This window comes from Fulvia fulva, chromosome 13, assembly GCF_020509005.1.
Source record: "Fulvia fulva chromosome 13, complete sequence".
NCBI lineage: Eukaryota > Fungi > Ascomycota > Dothideomycetes > Mycosphaerellales > Mycosphaerellaceae > Fulvia > Fulvia fulva.
In genome coordinates, this window is record NC_063024.1 from 572,718 (window position 1) to 592,454 (window position 19,737).

The following is a 19,737-nucleotide window of genomic DNA, read 5'->3' on the forward strand; positions in this document are numbered from 1 at the left end:
ATGAGGAGCTGTTTCTAATGCTTACTGCTCCACTTGTTGTGTTGTTGCGTCTCTGTACAGCGAGCGGCTCATCAAGGCATTGATTGAGCATGTTCGACCAGCCGCAGTCACTTCGACCCGCCAGCCTCAAGCGAAAGCGAACCTTCTCCGACAACATCGAACGCACGCCTCTGCCGCGACATCCCTACCTCACTGGCAACTTCGCACCCATACAGCAGACGCTACCACTCACGCCGTGTACATATGGTGGTGTAATACCGGAGGAGCTCGCAGACAGCGAGTACGTTCGCAATGGCAGCAATCCCGTATCGAACGAGGACCTCGGACGTGATGCGCATTGGTTCGATGGCGATGGCATGTTGTCCGGCGTGTCTTTCACGAGAGACGATGAGACTGGACACGTGACACCCGAGTTTGTGAACCAATTCGTCCTCACCGATCTGTACTTGAACACACTCTCAAGTCCGAGGTTGAAGGTCCCCATACTACCGAGTATAGCGACATTGGTCAATCCTGTGGCGAGCTTCATATACGTGACACTTCGGATCCTACGGACAATATTGCTGGTCATACTCAGTCACCTGCCTGGCAGTAAACAGAAGATCAAGAAGATCAGCGTGGCGAATACGAATCTAGTGTTTCACGATGGAAGAGCATTGGCAACGTGCGAAAGTGGTCCGCCGATGAGAATACAGCTCCCAGGCCTGGAGACTGTCGGCTGGTACGATGGTGCGGAAGCAGAGGGAGAACCGAAGAGAGAGGTTGCTGGTAAAGAGACAGTGTTGGGACAGGACGGCGGATTGTTCAGCTTCATGAGGGAATGGACCACAGCACACCCCAAGGTCGATCCGCTCACCAAGGAAATGCTCATGTTTCACTCCAGCTTTGCGCCACCGTTCGTGCAGTACAGCATCATACCACAGTCGCCGCATGCAGAGCTGGATTCAACACCGCTGAGAGCATACAAGGCCAGGCAAGACAAGATCTTGAATGCCGCCGTACCTGGTGTCAAGAGCGCGAAGATGATGCATGACTTTGGAGTCTCTTCAACACATACTGTGATCATGGATCTACCACTGAGTCTTGATCCTGTCAACCAGCTCAAAGGTCTACCACCCGTCACATACAACTCCAGCAAGCCTTCACGGTTTGGAGTCTTCCCGCGGCGACATCCGGAGAAGACGCAATGGTTTGAAACAGACGCGTGCTGCATCTTCCACATCGCCAACACTTGGGATGACAGCAGTAGCGCTGGAGGGGTCACAGGCGTGAACATGCTTGCCTGCCGTCTGACGACTGCCACTGTCATTTTCGCCGCAGGCAATATCGCTCCACCCGTCGAGAAGAAGCAAAAGGTCGTCGCAGCAGCACGGAAGCGTATGCCTTTCTTCTCAAAGTACGACGCCGACCGCGAACAGACATACTACGACCACGCCGTAGAGTCGCCCTCGGATGAGAAAGAGCCTCTCCTCCGCATCAGATCAAACTCGCAACCTCTAGCAGACGACGACGACCTTTTCAACGAAGACCAATGCCGCCTCTACTACTACCACTTCGACCTCCAAACCAAGAACATCACCCACCAATGGGCCCTCGCCGCCATCCCCCTCGAATTCCCCTCCGTCCGCCCCGACGTGGAAATGGTCCAAGCCCGTTACATCTACGGCTGCAGCACGACAACCACAGACTTCGGCTCCGCACTCGGTAAAGCTGCCAAGATCGATGCGCTCGTCAAAATCGACGCGGGCAGTCTGATAGCCAGAGGTAAAGAACACCCACCCATAAGCGTCACAGGCGTCGTCGACTCCCGCTCCATGGCTCAGATCCTCGAGAGCGAGGACCTCAACGACCCAATCCAAGTCTTCCGCATGCCGAAGGGTTGGTTCGCGCAGGAGCCACGTTTCGTTCCTGCCTCTACTAACGTCGCCGAAGACGACGGCTGGCTCCTCTTCTACGCTTTCGACGAGTCCCAGCTCCTTACAAACGGTGATGTCCCGAAGGACTCGGACCCAAGGGCGAGAGCGAAGAGCGAGCTGTGGATTCTTGATGCGAGGGATATGACGACTCTGGTTGCGAGGGTGCATTTGCCGCAGCGCGTGCCCTACGGTCTGCATGGGACGTGGTTCTCGGCTGAGGAGGTGAGGGGGCAGAGGGCTGTGGATAGTATTCGCACTACGGCGAGGGCGCTGGAGGCGAGGGAGAGGGGGGCGTGGATGAGGATTAGGGATTGGGTGGAGAGGATGCTGGGTTGAGGTCGGGATTGGGAGACTTGTTGATGTGTGATGACGGATAGGATGTATTGTATACATGTGCATATGGGTGGGCGTCTTTGCTTGGATTGGGAATACATTGCATGGAGATGGAGATACCACTTAGGTGGCGCCGAGTATAGGCGCTTGACGATGTTGTTGTTGGCAATGCATAATGATGAAGAAATGTTGTTACCCGAACATATCTACTGGTGCGCATGATGCGTCCCACTCATCTCTTTGCCTCAAGCCTGTGTGTGAATATCATTCCTTCCTTTTAATGACGGAGCCACTCGTGATGACGTGAAGCAGGTAGAACGTATACATCCGTGTTGCACATCAAGCCCATTCGACAACAGTGCAAGGCACAATGGCTCAGTCAGTCAAAAAACATTTCCGACTGCATCCGCACTTGCCGTACCCATTCTTGGGTGCGGCGGTGGCATTTGTTAGTCGGTCGCCATTGTGCCTCGCATTGTTGTTTTGCTACGTATGGTTCCCTTGACAATAGGTCTTGGTTCTTCTGCGTCGAAATCTGTTCTGTGAGTACGATTTGAGTTCTAATGCGTTGCGTTAATGGCGCTTTGGACCGTTGATGTGGACTGAGGACTCGGGATGATGTTGATGTTGAGGGGATTTTGAGAAGAGTGCGGTGAACGAACTACGGTGGTGGTCGTTTTGCTGGGTTTGGCCTTGCTCGTTGTGTGCTATGATTCGTAGCCTGGGCAAGGTGGTTGTGGAGGAGCAGGTTCTCTAGGTTTTGCTGTGTTCTCATTAAACAAGACTTCGTCCTAAGTGGCTTCAACATGCCGTCGTGGTTGACTGTTGTGCTCTGCGTCGTCGATGTACTTTTTGCCTGTCCGACTTGATAATGGTTTGTGGTATCCGCCATGGAGGATCATCTTCATCCAGCAAAGCTCGGTTGACATTGGCGACGCAGACGCTGATCCCATATCGATATCAATGCTACAGTAGTAGCTACACTTGAGACATGCTCGTCAGTCTTTGCTGTTCCCAATCGTTCTGCACGAGCAGCAACGTCCAAGAGCCAAGATGTAAATCCTCGCGAGGCTCGCGTGACGTGAAGAAGAGGAGGTGAAGTCAATAGCCGAAGCTGCATGTACCGTACGGCTGTACGCCAGCCCAAAGCAGTCGTTGCTGCTTGGTGAGGAGAGGGGAGGAGGAGGAGCTACTACTACTGCTGCTGCTTTGCCTTGGCAGGATCCTTGCGTGCCTTGTTAGTGCTGGTCAGGCACCTGTACGCAGTGTACGGCCTTGGGGCTTGGGTCAAAAGTGCTGATCAGACACAGGCGCTAGAGGTGCCGTTGATGGCTTGCATTTTGGCTGGAGATCTGCCGGCTGGCGTGTGATCTGGAGATTTATGTCACGGTCCTTTGTGAGAAGTATCGGACCACTTCGTGCGTGAAACCGAGTGTTGTCGCTCGTGTGGTTGTTTTGGCATCGGGTCCTATGTTCATGATGAGCATAGGATGGAATGTTGGCTACGAGGTGTGTCGTGAGTAGCAGGCATCGGCTTGTTTGTAGTCGGCCGGCCCGAGCTCCGAAGGAAGAAGAGGATCTTGGTATGATGTGCCGAACCGAATGTGAGAGCAGATCGTCGGGAGCTCTGCTACTGTGCACCTGTGGTCACTTGCAGCCTCGTCCCTTCCGCGACGAGTCATAACGCACCGCGAGCTCTTGCCGTCTCGGATCCCGAGGAAGGAAGTCTGTCGCGAAACAACGCCGCATTTCTTCTCCAGCGACTTCGGCCGACAACTTCCTCATCAACTCAGCCGCCAGAAGTCGACGCGCCCGATCGCCATATCATGTGCACCTCCCACACAAACACAGAAACAATGTGGCTGGCAAAAATGCATAAGAGTGGATTCTGATATCTCGTGCCGGAAGGCAAGCTTTTCCCGCGTCGATCGTTGTTGCTTGGACGAATCGAACGCGAGCGCCAAGATCTGAGTGCGAAGAAGGTTCGCGACTAGCGCGAGCATTGTCTTCTGACCTCATCTCTTCCTTGAAGTTCCGCACACCATAAAGTCCATCACACTTCGAGGCGCCACCACGCATCGAGCGCCAGAGCTGACCAATGCCGCGGACGTATGGTGGAGCTCATCACACGGCGTTGCAGAGGGCAAGGCTTGCGGGCTTTGCTGTGTACCAATGCGTGATGCTGAACAGGGCTTTCGTCTGCACATACTGCTTCCATGCCGCAACAGAGCAACAGAACATACCGGCAGGTGTGCAGACGAACGTGTAAGCGTCTTCGATCCAGCTCTGAAAGGCTTGTGCTGAAGACACAGCCTTCCACTCCACGGGCCACTCGGCATCTTCTGTACTAAGCTCGGAAATGCTCGACGTCATGCATGCGATCTGCAGATCATTTCACGATAGCTATCCATGTTAGTCAGTACCGGTAGGCTAGCGTGGCTAGACAGCAAAACAAAAGCGCGCCCATCGCCAGCAGTATCCTCGCGTCTTGCAGCTTCATCCTCCGTCGACCTTCAACCAGAACCGTCACTGGAGCCACAGCCAAAATGGTAGGCAACAACGCATTGAACGTCAATGGTGAGCTTCAACATTCCCGCAAACCTCCCCGATGCGTACTAACCATCGACACCAGACGCCATCATCAACGGCGGAAGCGCAGACATCGCGCTCACCACGCGCGGCAGCGACTGGTACTGGGCCGTCTGCGCCGTCATGACCGCCGCCGCCTTCGCCTTCATGGGTCTCGCCTACACCAAGCCCCGCCGCGACCGCATCTTCCACTACATCACCGCGGGCGTCGTAATGGTGGCCGCCATCGCCTACTTCACCATGGCCTCGCACTTGGGCTTCACCCCCATCCGCGTCGAGTTCCAGCGCGACAACCCCATCGTCCGCGGCGTCACGCGTGAAATTTACTACGTCCGCTACATCGACTGGGTCATCACCACCCCGCTCCTCCTCATGGACCTGCTCTTGACCGCTGCGCTGCCATGGCCAACGATTCTCTGGGCGATTCTTGTCGACGAGGTCATGATCATTACCGGTCTCGTCGGCGCCCTCGTCGCATCGAGCTACAAATGGGGCTACTTCGTCTTCGGCTGCGTCGCCATGTTCTGGATCATCTACATCCTCGTCTGGGAGGGTCGCCGCCACGCCAACGCCATCAGCACCGACGCCGGTAAGGCCTTCCTCATCTGTGGCTCCCTCACCGCTTTCATGTGGACGCTCTACCCGATCGCCTGGGGTCTCTCCGAGGGTGGTAACGTCATCTCCAGCGATGGGGAGGCCGCTTTCTATGGTGTTCTCGACCTGATCGCCAAGCCTGTCTTTGGTGCTCTCCTTATCTGGGGTCACCGTAATATCAGCCCAGCTGATCTCGGCCTGGCTATTCATGATTATGGTGCTGATGAGCCGATCTTCCATGAGAAGAATCATCAGAATGGGCAGGGACCGCTTGCTGAGCACAGTGGTGCTAACCGTCCTGTCAACAGCGCTACCAATGGCACCAACGGCACCAACGGTGTTACTGAGACTGTCTAAGCATATAATGCGATGACCTTGTCCATGTCTAGGATGGAATGGAAAGGAAAGGGAAAAGAGGATGTAGGATCGTTTTTCACCACTGTTGGCGCTTTGTGCTTTCAGCGATATACCCGGCCAGATGCAATGTCACGAGCGACGCATGTCATGATGGAATGGTCGTTGATGAACTATGAGTAGCGTTGTTGGTAACTTAATCTTGATGTAATATATGATCTCTCAATCAATGGTCTCGACTCATGAAGGCGGTACGTCTTCTCGATTTGTGATGCATTGTGCTGACTTTAACTTGAGTACGTGGTCTTGCGACGATATGACGCCGTACCAGGGACCGCTTCGACATAAATGTACTCAAGCAATATGAGACATCAAGCGCAGTTCTTGTCAACGTCAATACCACATCTAACTCTTCAATACGGCTCAAAGACCAGCAGACTCGAATGCCCACTACCATCTCTCTGGCCTTCCAAGCACTACCTACCCTCCCACCCAGCTCACTCGCCATCTCCAGCAGGTCCTTCCCACCCAAGACTACCTTCAACCACGACCGGCATCTTGAGCATCGCCAAGAGTAGGAGGGTCAACATTGCTGCTGAGGCAATGCTGTCACAGCCTCGCTGAGGCCGCATATGAAGTATAAGGTGTACTTGGTGAGAGTGGGAGCGTTGCAGAGTCCTTTGGCGGACTAGCGCCTGGTAGCTTGAACGTAGCGTGGGTGTGTTGCATGGCAGAGGGTTCAGCATGTCTTGAAGCGATCGAGGTCTCGGGCGTCGTTGCAAGGTGCAGTGGTGTTTCGGATTCTGCTGTGCGAGTGGATAACGAAACACCGCGGTGGGGGTAGTGTTGTCGCACATCGCCTAGCCATTCTCATTGATCCCTTGCTCCTACAGCACGGTAAGTTCTAGCCCACTAACACGTACCTTCAACCCTCTGCCTTTCTTGCAACCATGGACATCAGCGCCAGAAACACAGGCCTCTTCTCCCTCCCCACCGAGCCTCGGATCCAGATCTAAGAACACGCTCTCACCTCTCCCGCAGGCTAAATCTACTTCTGCACCAACCACAAACGCTGGAAAGAGCATTCCCACCATGCGTATCGATCGCTCTGTCGATATCTCGCCCCTTCAGCCACGCAAGGCCACGACCCAGCGCCCAACCCAGCTGTGATCGCGCACGAGGCAGCCTGCCGCCGGGACCTGCGTCTCGCGCTGCTGTCAACATGCCGCCAGATCTACCGTGGGTTTTTGAGGTGAATACATTCCTCCTAGCGCTCCCCCCAGCAGCGCCACTCTCACGCCTAGACGCCAAACCTCTAACCCAACGCCCCAACAATCTCCAGATCCCTCCGCCGATCCAATCAAAAGTCCAGCACCTCTTCATGCACATGCGTCTAGACCCCCGAAACTCCATCGACCAAGACATCGCCACCATGCGAGTCCTGGAGGGTCTGAAGAGTGTCCTCATGAATATCTGCTGTGATGGAGTGTAATCATACGATAACCCACGAATTGGGTCGTAAGGCGCTCGAGGAGGGCTTGGAGGCGCTGCTGGTGGGGAGTGCGGTAGGGTTTGGGGTGGGGAAAGAGGAGGAAAGGGCGTTTGTGGAGGTGCGTCGTGCGACGCCGAGGATTGGGGGCCTTTTCCGCCTGGAGAGGTTGCGTCGATTCGTTAGGAGCCGGGGGAGGTGGAGAAGATGGCTAGGGTGGCATTGGAGGAACGGGTTGGGCATCAGAGGGAATTGATGGGTTGGCGGTAGCGGTGAGGAGATGACGGTCTTGGGTGAAGAGCATATTGCTTGGGTACGCTTGACAAGCTGGCGATTATTGGTCCTGATCCGATGCCCACCAAAAAGTACCACTGGCGACACTGGCCCCGGGCTGATTGAAGAGCTTGTCCTTACACTCATCTACGTCGCTAAAAAATACTATTATCCGCACACGTAAACGGCCCATTAACCCCCTGACTCTCATCCTCAAACCTCGCCAAAAGCCCACTAACAGCCGCATACATCCCCGCGCCATTAACAAAAACCGTCACCACAACAATGCCCCAATTCACCCCCGCCAGACATATCCGCCTCCAACCCTTCCCCTGCTGGTCCCAATTCAAGAACAGCCAGAAGACGCCCGAGATCCCAAACGTAAACCACGCCACGAAGATGGCGGAGCTGATCGATAAGATGGAGTCGAAGACGGGGACGGCGTTGGCGATTATGAAGGATAAAAACCAGAATGCTGTGCCGATGCTGATCCAGAGGGTCCAGCTGCGGGTTGTGTTTTTGGCGTATTCAGAGTCTGCGCGCAGGAAGCGGAGGCCGACGACGAAGAGGTATTTTATCGCTGTGTGGGCGAAGACTAGAGACGTCCCGAGTAGGCACGGAAAGAGGATACCATACGCGATCTTAGCCGGAAGTGTCGGTGCACTGCCGAGTGCGGGACTCCTCACGCCTTGTCCCGCGAGGGCGTAGATGACCGCGGCGACGATGGTGTAGATTGGTATCGCGAAAGATTGCAGGATTATGAGGGCTGGAGTGAAGTCGCGGGCTGCGTTCTTCATTTCTGCCATTACTGTGACGAAGCCTTGGTTGCCGGCGTAGGCGAAGGCGATGTTTAGGCAGGCGGACATGCCTTGGGAGAAGGTTGGGGTGCCGACGAGAACGATTTCGCGTTCCCAGCCGGGGAGGGCGCCTTGGGGGCGTTCTGCGATGCCGAGGGAGATCATGACGATGAGGACTGCTGCGATGATGGAGACGGTGCAGGGAACTGGGCTGTGTTAGCGGTCACGCATGTGAAGAGTCTGTGAGACTTACTGCCGCAGTGTGCGATGAAGGCAAACTTTCGTGGTAAGCACAATGCCCATGATGTGATGGCTGGAAGCGCAATGAAGGCAATCGTGCACAGAGCATGATCTGCAGTTCGTCAGCGTGTTCCCACAATCTGCGAGACTTTCACTCACCCGACATGCTGTTAAGCGCAATAGACATCGTAAGACAAGCAGAAGCACACGTCAACGCCAGATTAAGCGTAAATGCAATCGCAGTGATCCGGGCCAGTGGCTTGCCTCCGATTATCTGGCAGCAGTCGACAATGTTCATAACCGTGGGATAGCGCCTGTAGAATTGCACCAGCACATACGCGGTATAAGTCGTGACCAGCCCAAGTCCGATGATGGCTATGATGCCAGGTATGAGACCCAGTGTCTGCATTGCCGCCGGCAGACTGAGGATCCCGATGCCGACTTCGTTGGTGATGAAGATTACTGCTGTTTGCCATTTCCCTGGCGTCTGGTAGGAGCTGCCTGGCACCCTGGATACATTGTCAGCGTACGACATCAATGATTCTGTATCTTGCGGGGAGGCGGGTGTTGGAGAGATCGACGTGAGATGTTGGGGAGTGTAGTCTACGGCATCGCGCGCGACGCACGTGTAAGCTACAAATGCCCTGCTGGATGTGGTCCAGCTGTTTCTTGTTGCTGAGAACTTCTCCACTGCAGCTAGCAGTACTACGTACCTTGCTGCATAGACACAAAACTTCCTCGCCGTACAGTGTCTACCTGCTCCAAGTCATATCGATCTTCACTCCTGTCATTGTCAGAAGCAAAGCCGGGCTCATCTTTGGGAGCAGTCTTTTCGGTATCGTATAGGTATTGAGATGGTGGCATTGTTGGCTTGTGACGTGTCGAAACGTGATCTCTCCAGCGCTGGTCCTACCATAGAGACATATATCGCACCGCTGAACGACATCACAGGTATGATGTCGTCAAGTTGGGTCCGCCATGTGCGCCATTGCCCAGTCAAGACATTGGCGATAACTTCAAAAGTTCTGCAGAACGTAGGCCGCGGACCTAACGATGCCCCTGCCAGTGCTTGGTGTATGGAACGTCAATCCAGTACAAATCATGTGCCTGAGGTGAGGTAGGCCAAGTCATGCTCGGAGACGCGTACAGGGCTTGGTCATGGCGAGAGAGGGTCCTGCAGCTGCAGTTCTGGCCTTGGCACACGAGGTTCGCGGAAGGCAGTGACACAGGGCTGAGGAGGCTTCTTTTTTGTTGCTATGGCAAGCGATTGAGCATTGCTCATGCGCTTGGTCTGCTCTGACGTGTGTTCGGCTGCTTCGTCTCCTTGAGTGGTGAATGGAGTAGACCATTTCCTGCACTATAACACTATGGCATCCGCAGCAGACCGGAGCCCTGCTGCTGGCGGTTGATCGATCCAGACATGCCGAAGACGGGAGTCTGGTGTCGGGAACAGAAAGAGGTTTCGAGAGAGACGTCCATGTTCAATGTTGTTGGGAGCAATGGGTGACGTAGGCATAGAAGTAGACACTACAGGGGTCGTGGCTTCTTCTGCACGACCCCCAAGGGTCACTTTCACTTCATCGACTTCGCCGAGCGATGAAGAATGGTACTATGTCCACTCTCGCGGCCGACATCATCCATACTCCGAGGCGAGCTGGGCAGCAGCCTCTCGCATAGCGGGGATGTCCATGATCGAAGGAAGAGTCCAGCAAGTGCGTGCAGGCAACGCCGAAACCTTGCAGCCCAGATCACGTCCGTCACATTGCCTATTCGCCATCAGCGCCTCCCTTTTACTCGTAAAGACACACTGACCTTCGAACCTCGATTCGCGGTCATGGCAACCAACAACGTCTGGAACGAGCACCGCACCCGCATAGCAGGCGGCTGGAAATGCGTCTCCTACGAAATGTTCGACAACAGCGGCCCCGAACGAACCCTGATCGCGAAACCGCACGGCGAGAATCCCCTGGGCAGAGTTTCCATCTCACGCAATGGCTGGCTCGCCGCACACCTCGCTCGACCCGAACGAATGCACAAGCTGCGATCCGGGAAGCCGTGGCAGACCGCGGCTGACAAGGAAGTCGCCTACGTAGCAAGAGGTCTGTCTATGTACTGCGGCCATCTCAAGCTGTGTCAAGCTGAGGAAGGTGGGCTGTATTGGCCGACGTTGGTGGAGATTAGTACAGATCCGAACCGCATGGGTGGGATTGAAGAGCGGAAGGTGACTTTGCTGGAGGAGGATGGCAAGTCTTATATGGTTCTTGAGCCGAAGCAGGATGTGCTGCTTGATGTACGTTGGCTGTTCTCAAGGGTTCAGAAGAGATTGGGCAGTCTGAATTGGATAGGAACTGACAAAGCTTGAGGATGGCACACCCACACGGGCAGTTCTGAAGTGGGAGAAGTTCGAATAGTCCTTGTACCGACAACTGCTTCATGGCCAGGTCTCAAAAAATAACACGTCGCCAATACAAGTCTGCAAGCTCACGAGACGTCACAGCTGTGACAAGCATTGCGCTTCATCCTCAATGCTGACTGTGCCATCAGGCCACCAGGCTGATCAACGAGCACTACTCAATGACCGCTGGCAACGGAGAGTGCCAAGTCGATAGGTACGGCTCGTGTATGCCAAGCAGTGAGACAACCGCCGTTTGTAGGGCAGCATCCTTTTTCAGCACATGAGCACGGTCAGCACCATCTGTGTCAAGGCACAAGATATCGCCATGTTGCGGCCTAGAGATAGGTCCTCCAAGAGCCCCAGGCTCTGTATTGTTCTTTGCAATCATTCGCACGTCGACCTCTCATACCACTGTCGCGCAGAGAGATCAAGCCCTTTGCAAGTACTCAGCGTGCAAGGTCGTGCATCAAGCTATGTACACAACACCGGGTAGTTCTAGGCCATCCGGAAGTGTTGAAGGTCCGGCTGACCTTGAAGCAATTGCCAAGGCGGGCGTGCCTAGTGTGAGGAGCTCTGCAGAGCTGAAGCTGAAGCTCTGAAGCTTCAAGCGAGACCCTGCATTGCGAAGGTCAAACGGCACCTATATCGACAGTAGCATGTCAACCTTGATGTATAAAGCCGAGCTGACCTCGTTCTAGTGTTCTGATCGACTTGTCCTGCAACAGTCTACATACCTTGTCCTGCAACGTTCCACATACCTAGTCCTCCAGTACTAGGTCACATCTCGACATCAGCTCACCACCTCCACACCACATCAGACCCTCATCTCCAGACACCATGCCAGGCGAATACGCAACCTCCTGGCTCGACTGGGAAGCCCAATCCGGCGGCCGCGCCATTATGCACGGCACCCCCGACGAAATCAAAGGCATGTACGAAGGCCTCGTGCAAGCCCTCATGCCCATGGCGCCTCCCTTCAGCGAGAACGTTGACGTAACCGAGGGTGACGTTGAAGGCATCAAATACCGCATCTACAAGCCCAAAGGTGTCGAGGGTCCACTCCCCATTGGCTTCGACACCCACGGCGGCGGCTGGATGACGGGCGATCTCAACTCGGACCATATCCTCTGCGGTGTTATTGCGGAGCATACCAAGTCTGTGGTCGTGAATGTGGATTATCGCCTCACGCCGGAGGTGGCGTATCCGGTGCCGTTGGAGGATTGTTTGAAGGGGTATAAGTGGGTGAGTCAAGCCTCTCTAACCGCCTCAGCATCAAATTCTATTGCTGACATTCTAACACAATAGGCCGCAGCCAACGCCTCCTCCTTCGGCGGCGACCCGAACAAATTCTACACAATCGGCGGCTCAGCCGGCGGCGCCATAGCCCTACAAATCGCCAACAAAATCAAGAAAGACCCAGCCCTCGGCCCCGGCCTCAAGGGCGTCGTCGCTATTGTCCCTGCCACGACGCATTGGGATAACGTGCCAGAGAAATACAAGTCCAAGTACAACTCGTACACCGAGAATAAGGCGGGGACTCCAATCATTGACAAGGAGAGTATGGAGATCTTTTACAAGTGAGTCATTCGTTTGCGCATAGGTTTGGCGGTAAGGATGGGGGAAATGGGACTGCGGTGCTGACGAGAGGAACAGGTATGCGAAGGTTGATCCCAAGGATCCGGAGACGTTCACGATTCTGGCAGAGGAGAATCATAAGAATTTCCCGCCGACGTATTTTGCGAGTTGTGAGTTTGATCCGTTGAGGGATGATGCGTATGTTATGGAGGCGGCGTTGAAGGAGGCTGGTAAGTTCATTCGTTTCCCCAGCCCGAGCATGTGGCACCGTGAGGGTCATGAGGCATTATAGCTGTAGGAGCATTTGGCGTCTGAGGAACACTGACGCTGTGACTGTAGGTGTCCCGACAAAGCACGATCATTACCCTGGACTGCCGCATTACTTCTGGATCATACCAGCTGTGCCGGAGGGACAGGTTTTTATTGGGAATTTGTTGCAGGGGATTGGGTGGATTCAGGGTCAGATGTAGGGGCGTGGAGAAGAGAAGTCAGTTGGTGAGGATCGTTCCGTATGGTCACGGTTATGGCACTCACGAGCCTCGAAAATGCGCAACCATTTCCGGAGATGCACGTCCAGCTATGTACGTCCATGTGCTCTCTCTTCTGTTCCACATGTGCTCGGCAAGTCTTCCCTGAAATTCTACAACACCTTAGTGAATGCCGACCAACGGGCCCACACAATAACGCTTAGGCGTTCTTTGTCCGTGCCACTGACAAGACTCCCTTTCCGAGCAAGCCACTACGCCCATTGTCCAAACAACAAACCACTACCTCGAACATACCCTCGCACAGCACGGCCTGCAGGAGTGCTCTACCAGGAATTGAATCACTCGACAACGTACCCAAATCCACGTCAGCAGACATGACCGCCACCAACGAGAAGACGTCCATCATGGACCTCCCACCCGAGTTGTTCGAGAAAGTCGGCACAATGGTTGACTCGAAGGATCTCGGTGCCCTTCGACTGGTTTCGAGACAGGCCAATAATAATGTCACGCGACTCTTTGCGAACACCCACTTCGGCACTTTAACACTACTTCTCTCCGATAAAGAGAGTCTGCAACGGGGCGTTGTAGTTGCTGCTCATCCCGTGTTCGCACCTTCTGTGCAGAACATCAACGTTTACGTGGACGAGATACCTACGTACGATGATATTGAGCACGAGGTAGAGCTGGAGCGTAAGTATGGGCGCATTGAGCGCAGCTACACAAAGAGAGTCCTTGAGTTCGCCGAGCTTCATGAGGGATGGATGGCTACCGGCGAGCAGATGGCACTTGGCAATGCATATGTACAGCATGTCCTTCTGATGCTGCACCATCTGAAGAAGCATGGTCGTGTCAAGAAGCTCGAGATCTGGGACAACATTGTCTCCGATCAAGCACATTCTCCAATGCGTGCGCTTCAGAAATATGGTGACTTCAGCCCGCGCGAACCCTCTCGCAAGGGACCCTGGGGCATATTTGACGATTAGCGGCCATTGCCAGATGCCTTCAAGCTCAAGGTGCCGTCGCCGCATGAATCAGACTACCTGGAAATCTTACTCGAGGCGTTGTCGCTCAGTGGTCTGGAAATCCAGACCCTGAACATGGGAAGATACTTCGGGCCCAACGAGGATCTCATAACTTCATGCGTCCTACCTGTGCACCTCCTCAATAGCGACGACAAGCTCTTGTCGAACCTCCAGGCTGTGATCGCCAAGTTGCGGACGCTCAAGCTCTCAGTCTGGGTCGATAATCACCAGCCCACCACGAGCAAATTCGCGCATGTCTTCAACCATGCAGCCATTCTTCAGGACTTGGAACTTGAGATCGTCAACCAGAAATGCACGACCCAAGGTCTTAGTCGCTACATCTTTGACCTCCCTTGGTACCAGTATGAGCTGGATACCTCCGATCTTGTCAAGAATTTGCTGCAGCAGACCACCATGCCTGTTTTCGAGAGTTTACGCATCACGGGCGGCACGATCGATCTAGCAGACATTCGCGCCTTTGTGAAGCGACATGGCAGCCTCAAGGTGATATACGCTACTTGGTGCGAGATTCGAGGCATTGGGTCTTATGAAGCTAGCTTCGAAGGCGATCACGCTCGATGGAGCCCGTTGACGATGGATGAGATTCTTGAAGGTACGCCGTTGGAGCAGAAGTTGACCCAGGAGCTAGGAGAGGTCAGGGTCGGGTACTTGAGTATTCCCGAGAGGGATGAGCAGATGTGGGATACGGTGGGATGGTATGGGGCGGTCGATAACTCTCTTGAGCACGATGATGAGGTTGCCGAGTAAGTGCTATGACAATTGATCATAAGATGACAAAATATGTACAGTTCTCATCATTCATGGAGGAGCGTCATCTGCTCTTCTGCTATCGTACATGCTTTGCAAGCAGCCAATCATCTGATCATACAATGCATCCAATGCAGCGCTATGCATCAACCAATCATACTATCATCTCCATCCTGCTTCTAAGAAGAAGAAGAAGTGTAAAAACAGCTCACCGGCTTATCCGCTTTAACAGCCCTCAACGCAACTTCCAAACACCCCTCCTGGAACCCCGGCTTCTTCGCATTCGTGAACCAAATGCTCCAACCAGCATCCTTATTCTTCTCGCCAGGCGGGCAAGCCATGGTCCCAGTCCCGTCGAACTCGAGGTATCCCTTCTTACTAATCGCAAAGCCCTTCCTCTCAGCATTTCGTGGCGTAGGCTTAGCACCGGTAGTGTAACCCGACACACCCTGACCCATTCCACTGCGGTCGATCCAAAGTTGCTGGGGAGTGGCGGAGGCGGCGTAGAGTTATGCTTTGCTGTCCTTGACGTAAAAGGTTGCGAAGTCGGAGTCTTTGTCGCAGGAGGCATCTTGCTTGCCGCCGATGGAGATTCTGCCGTGGGCGGCTGTGATGCCTGTTCTGTGGACTCGGGATCCGGAACTGATTGCGATCAGGCCGAATTTATCGTCCTTCCCGGGGCGTGCGAGAGGGTCATTTGGCTTGGGCTTTGGCTTGGTCTGATCCTTTGGCTTGGGAGCTGGGCGTGGTGATGGCTTTTCCTCCTTCTCGATCTTCGTTGCGAGAGTCCAGGAGTTGGAGGTTCCCTGCTTTACCGATACGCCCTTCTTGAACAGTGTGCAAGAGCCCTTTGTCTGAGCTTCGTCGGTTGCGATGTATTGAGAGATGGCGCAGTCGATTGTGCCGTCGCAGGCTGTAAGGCAGCCTTTGTAGCCGAGCTTGGTCGTGACGATGCGGAGGACGGCATCAGCTTCGGCATCGACCCATTTGGCGCAGTCGAGCTTGTACGCTTGGTTGTTGTTTGAGAGGACTTGGCCGCCCTGGAGCCTGGGACAGGTTGTGGCTTCTTTGATGGATGCGGAATGTGTTGTTGGGGCTGCGATGGCAAGGCCGATGAGGGCAAAGTCGATTAGCTGCATAGCCGTGTCGGTCCCCATGCACCCGCGAATGCACGCTCCAGAGTTTACTAGGAACCCAGGTCTGTACCACATGGCATCGAAACTTTCGCAATTGACAACACACACCGATTCTGCCGCCTCGTACAGTTCGTGAAGGTCGTACAGAGCTCTGCAATGTGACAAAAGAGCTTTAAGCCCAGGAGGCGTGACCAAGACGGAAGATAGAGCCATACGATGCTGTGGGTGTGTGGGTAACAAATGCCTCCGGTAGCCGTCTGTCTCTCCGTAGATGTGGCGTCACTCTGGCTCGTGTTCTGGAGATCTGCCAGTAGAGATCTTCGTATGTGTCATTGCCACTGGATGACTATTCAACTGCATAAACCGAGAGTGTCGGCAATATCGTACGGTACGTATCATGAATGACCTATTTCCAGAGTTTGTGAAAGTCGTGAAGAGGAAGTAGTGGCTGAAGTATTGATCTTGACGTCTGGTTTGAACTTTCTATTTTTGGCATGCCAAGCTGCGCTAGAGACCTTTCACGTGACAGCCCAATGATGCACTTCCTCGCTTTCACATCTTGCTTGAGGAACAACGTCGCACCAAACAAGTCCGCTCCTCTCCACACACACAGAGAGATTCTGCCCACGTCGATGATATTGAGGTCTCTCGCGAAACTTCCATTCGTACCGTGAGCTTCACGAAGTATGCACGGACATGAGCCATTGAGGAAAGAGCTTGGGCATATTGAGGAGATTGAGCATTGCAAATGTGGTCCCAGCGTCAGGACAGAAGGGTGATACTTCATCTGGCCTTGTCCTCTCTTGCAAACGTGATCAGTGATTTCATGGAGCGATGCCTTTTATAGCACGCCCGACTGTGCCCATGGTCGGACGTGCCAGCATACAACCCCGCGAGCGTTTGATGAAGACATTACAAATGAGGCCTACATCAAACGGGAAACAAATTAATCCTGCGGTCTACCCTCGCAGGACTTCCTGTTCGTGCTGAGCGTCCTCCCAGAGTCTGTGAGCTAGGAGTGCCTTCGCGGCCTCAGGCTATCGTAGGTAGCACTTGAAGTGTTTCGATGTGATACTGACTCAGCGTTAACCTGCTTCGAACGTTGTGCAAGGCGGTAGCCCGCAGCGCCAGCTCAGCTTCAGCCTGAAACACCTGCCTAAGGCTCTGTCAGAGAGCGTACCAATCTTGAGCAGGAGCCTACAAGGCGCTCATCATTGTCTTCATCCACAGTGCATCCTCTCATCGTGTCAATCGCAGCCCAACTGACCATGGCTCACCCAGTATACCTCACAAAACTCGACCCCACCCGTCCAGGCATTTCCGACCTAGCCACAGAACTCCGCCTAAAACTCTACGAGCAGATCCTCTCACCAACAGGATTCATCTGCCTCTGTAAAGGCCGCAGCACCTTCGACGCAACCGGTGCCAAGCACATCAACGAAGGGAATGGCATGCAGCTAGAGCACAAAGCCCTCTGCCATGCTCCGATCGGAACCAACGTGCTCCTCTCCTGTCGTCAGATCAAGCAAGAAGCGAAGCCAATTCTGTACGAGCAGAACACTTTCATGTTCACTTGTATGCTGCAGACACCACCTTTCATGAAAATGCTTGGGTCTGTTGGGCAGGTTGGACCAGAGGTCGATTTGCCGTTGCGGATAGTTGACAGAGTCAGATCTGCGTTTTTGTTCCTGGATAGCACTGCAGATTGTAACCAGATGGAGGACGACACCAAGCAGATCTTCGCCGGCATGGCGTCGCTCGAGAGGATCCGGATCGTGTCCGTTGAGGACCAGAACTACAATCTGAGTCATCTGTCAGACTGGAGGAGTACAGCACTGTACGCCATCCTGAGGAACATCCCCCAGACCTGCAAAGTGGCATACGGGACACCGACAGAAGCTGAGAGGTCATTCGTGGCGAATGCAAAGCCGCACTGGGAAACTCGTAGTGCTAGGCATGTGCGTACTGGGAGACCAGTCCACTGCCAAGAGATCGAGTCGCAGCGTTTGGGGAATGAGGCGAAGGAGGGTTTCGAGCGGAAGATTGAAGGTAGTGTGGTGATGCAGTCTTCGGCGTATCCGGGGATGTATATGATCTTCGATGATGTTGTGGGGATGTGAGGTGATAGGAATTAGCCTGCGCTTAGCTCGAGAATGGCCTTTTTTTGATATAGTGCGGTCTCGAACACGTTACAACCCGATACCCCTATCGCCCTATTCCCCTCCTTCACTCTGCCCATCCATACCCCACCAACCCCGTGTCCTCCCCCCTCCCAAACGCCCCCGCCAGCCGACTCTGCACAAAATTAACCAACCCACTCTTCGCCAACACCATAAAAACCCCATTCCTCACCCAAATCCCCCACCCCGTCTGCGGCGCCATAATCGTCTGCACAAAAGGTGGGACCTTCTGCCACTCCTTCAACAAAGGCCGCATTTGTTGTTCATAGCCTTCCAGCGCAGCGGCGATGTCGTTGGGAGATTTTGAAACTTCGCCGGCGAGGATATAGGCAGCGACGAGAGCGGCGGAAGTACCGAAACCAGTAGGACCCGTGGCGTGGCCGGCGTCGCCGACGAGGACGAAGCGACCTGCGTGGAGGGAGGGGAGTTTGAGTTGGAGGATTTCACTGGCGTAGAAGTCGGGCGTTGTGGTCATTTCTTCTGTGACTTCTTTGCAGATCCAGCCCTTGCCATCCAATAATGCCCTCAGATATGCATTCAACGATGCATCTCCCTTGCCATGCGCCTCTCTGAACAGCCTCGTCGACTCCTCGCCATGGCCCATTAGTGTGACTTTATTCCCGCCCTTCCCGTCCTGGCCAACTGCGACCATCAAGCCGCCTGGGATACTGTACCCATGCCCGATGGTGGAGGCATTCAGGTAGTCCTTGGCGGTGGAGAAGTAAGCAGCCCAGGAGTGGGCGGGATGCACGTGGTCGCGGACACCGCAGTTCAGAGCTAGGGCGCGAGTTCGGGACGTTGCGCCAGAGCAGTCGACTACGAGGTCGTAGGTCGACGGTGGGAGGGTAGAGGTAAACGTAACATCCACAGTCCCATCATCCTCATTCTGCCGCAGGGCGGAGATCTGCGTGCCGAAGACATACTTGACTCTCGGATGGTCTCTCGTAAGATCAAATAGAATCCTACTCAAATCCCCCCGGAAAATCTCATACTCACTGACCAAACCCTGCTGTTCAGAACTTCCCGTTGCGCCGATGGTTCCATAACTCTGGCCCTTTGAGTCGACGAAAGCAATGCCCTCGATAGGAGCACGGTGGGCGCGAACGGCGGCTTCCATTCCTGGGATTTTGCGCATGACGGTCACGCCTGCGGTGCGGATGTCGACTGCTTGGCCGCCTTCGCTGCGGAGGGCTGGGAAGCGTTCGATGATTGTGACTTCGGCGCCGGCTTTGGTGAGCCAGTATGCTGCTGCTGGGCCGGCTATTGAGGCGCCGACGATGAGGACGCGGAGTCGGGCCATGATGTAGTTGTTGGTATAGTAGTCAGTGGAGGGGCCTGATGCAGTCGATTGTGTGTTGCTTGGATGCTTGATGTGGGTATCGCAGTTGGTGGTAATGGCGGTTGTGCTGGAGATGATTCATGTCGAATATGCAGGACGCGAAGGCTTCTTATCACGTCTACGACGGACAATGGATATTCCCGCGGACTTCTCATGTTTGGTTGTGTTTGGCGTAGTGTTCCTGCGCCGCATGTTACAATTCTCCTGATGTTGGCTCAGCTCGGGTCCGAATCGAATTGTAGACCCGAG

General features: G+C 54.3%; 11 protein-coding genes across 11 annotated transcripts; 7 read left to right on the top strand and 4 right to left on the bottom strand.

Annotated features, from left to right (window-relative positions):
- Window positions 1-89: 89 nt before the first annotated feature.
- CLAFUR5_14252 (Carotenoid 9,10(9',10')-cleavage dioxygenase 1) lies at window positions 90-2,252 on the top strand (the record flags this gene model as incomplete). The annotated part of the gene is made up of 1 exon (XM_047913400.1): window positions 90-2,252. The coding sequence occupies one exon, from the start codon at window positions 90-92 to the stop codon at window positions 2,250-2,252; it is 2,163 nt and encodes a 720-aa protein (XP_047769578.1).
- Window positions 2,253-4,795: 2,543 nt separating this feature from the next.
- CLAFUR5_14253 (uncharacterized protein) lies at window positions 4,796-5,789 on the top strand (the record flags this gene model as incomplete). The annotated part of the gene is made up of 2 exons (XM_047913401.1): window positions 4,796-4,826; window positions 4,882-5,789. 2 exons carry the CDS (start codon window positions 4,796-4,798, stop codon window positions 5,787-5,789), a joined length of 939 nt encoding a protein of 312 aa, XP_047769579.1.
- A 1,914-nt stretch (window positions 5,790-7,703) lies between these two features.
- CLAFUR5_14254 (N amino acid transport system protein) lies at window positions 7,704-9,449 on the bottom strand (the record flags this gene model as incomplete). Its single annotated transcript, XM_047913402.1, has 4 exons — window positions 7,704-8,551; window positions 8,599-8,697; window positions 8,745-9,086; window positions 9,299-9,449. 4 exons carry the CDS (start codon window positions 9,447-9,449, stop codon window positions 7,704-7,706), a joined length of 1,440 nt encoding a protein of 479 aa, XP_047769583.1.
- Window positions 9,450-10,419: 970 nt separating this feature from the next.
- On the top strand, window positions 10,420-10,996 carry CLAFUR5_14255 (uncharacterized protein; the record flags this gene model as incomplete). Its single annotated transcript, XM_047913403.1, has 2 exons — window positions 10,420-10,875; window positions 10,931-10,996. The coding sequence occupies 2 exons, from the start codon at window positions 10,420-10,422 to the stop codon at window positions 10,994-10,996; spliced, it is 522 nt and encodes a 173-aa protein (XP_047769584.1).
- Window positions 10,997-11,817: 821 nt separating this feature from the next.
- CLAFUR5_14256 (Versiconal hemiacetal acetate esterase) lies at window positions 11,818-13,025 on the top strand (the record flags this gene model as incomplete). The annotated part of the gene is made up of 4 exons (XM_047913404.1): window positions 11,818-12,222; window positions 12,286-12,557; window positions 12,634-12,785; window positions 12,895-13,025. 4 exons carry the CDS (start codon window positions 11,818-11,820, stop codon window positions 13,023-13,025), a joined length of 960 nt encoding a protein of 319 aa, XP_047769582.1.
- Window positions 13,026-13,417: 392 nt separating this feature from the next.
- On the top strand, window positions 13,418-14,026 carry CLAFUR5_14257 (uncharacterized protein; the record flags this gene model as incomplete). Its single annotated transcript, XM_047913405.1, has 1 exon — window positions 13,418-14,026. One exon carries the CDS (start codon window positions 13,418-13,420, stop codon window positions 14,024-14,026), a length of 609 nt encoding a protein of 202 aa, XP_047769566.1.
- Window positions 14,027-14,140: 114 nt separating this feature from the next.
- Window positions 14,141-14,833, top strand: CLAFUR5_14258 (uncharacterized protein; the record flags this gene model as incomplete). Its single annotated transcript, XM_047913406.1, has 1 exon — window positions 14,141-14,833. One exon carries the CDS (start codon window positions 14,141-14,143, stop codon window positions 14,831-14,833), a length of 693 nt encoding a protein of 230 aa, XP_047769585.1.
- Window positions 14,834-15,012: 179 nt separating this feature from the next.
- On the bottom strand, window positions 15,013-15,291 carry CLAFUR5_14259 (Cell wall protein phiA; the record flags this gene model as incomplete). Its single annotated transcript, XM_047913407.1, has 1 exon — window positions 15,013-15,291. The coding sequence occupies one exon, from the start codon at window positions 15,289-15,291 to the stop codon at window positions 15,013-15,015; it is 279 nt and encodes a 92-aa protein (XP_047769344.1).
- Window positions 15,292-15,342: 51 nt separating this feature from the next.
- On the bottom strand, window positions 15,343-15,972 carry CLAFUR5_14260 (uncharacterized protein; the record flags this gene model as incomplete). Its single annotated transcript, XM_047913408.1, has 1 exon — window positions 15,343-15,972. The coding sequence occupies one exon, from the start codon at window positions 15,970-15,972 to the stop codon at window positions 15,343-15,345; it is 630 nt and encodes a 209-aa protein (XP_047769248.1).
- A 1,265-nt stretch (window positions 15,973-17,237) lies between these two features.
- On the top strand, window positions 17,238-18,089 carry CLAFUR5_14261 (uncharacterized protein; the record flags this gene model as incomplete). Its single annotated transcript, XM_047913409.1, has 1 exon — window positions 17,238-18,089. One exon carries the CDS (start codon window positions 17,238-17,240, stop codon window positions 18,087-18,089), a length of 852 nt encoding a protein of 283 aa, XP_047769559.1.
- A 106-nt stretch (window positions 18,090-18,195) lies between these two features.
- CLAFUR5_14262 (FAD-dependent monooxygenase asL4) lies at window positions 18,196-19,449 on the bottom strand (the record flags this gene model as incomplete). The annotated part of the gene is made up of 1 exon (XM_047913410.1): window positions 18,196-19,449. The coding sequence occupies one exon, from the start codon at window positions 19,447-19,449 to the stop codon at window positions 18,196-18,198; it is 1,254 nt and encodes a 417-aa protein (XP_047769548.1).
- Between the last annotated feature and the right edge of the window lie 288 nt (window positions 19,450-19,737).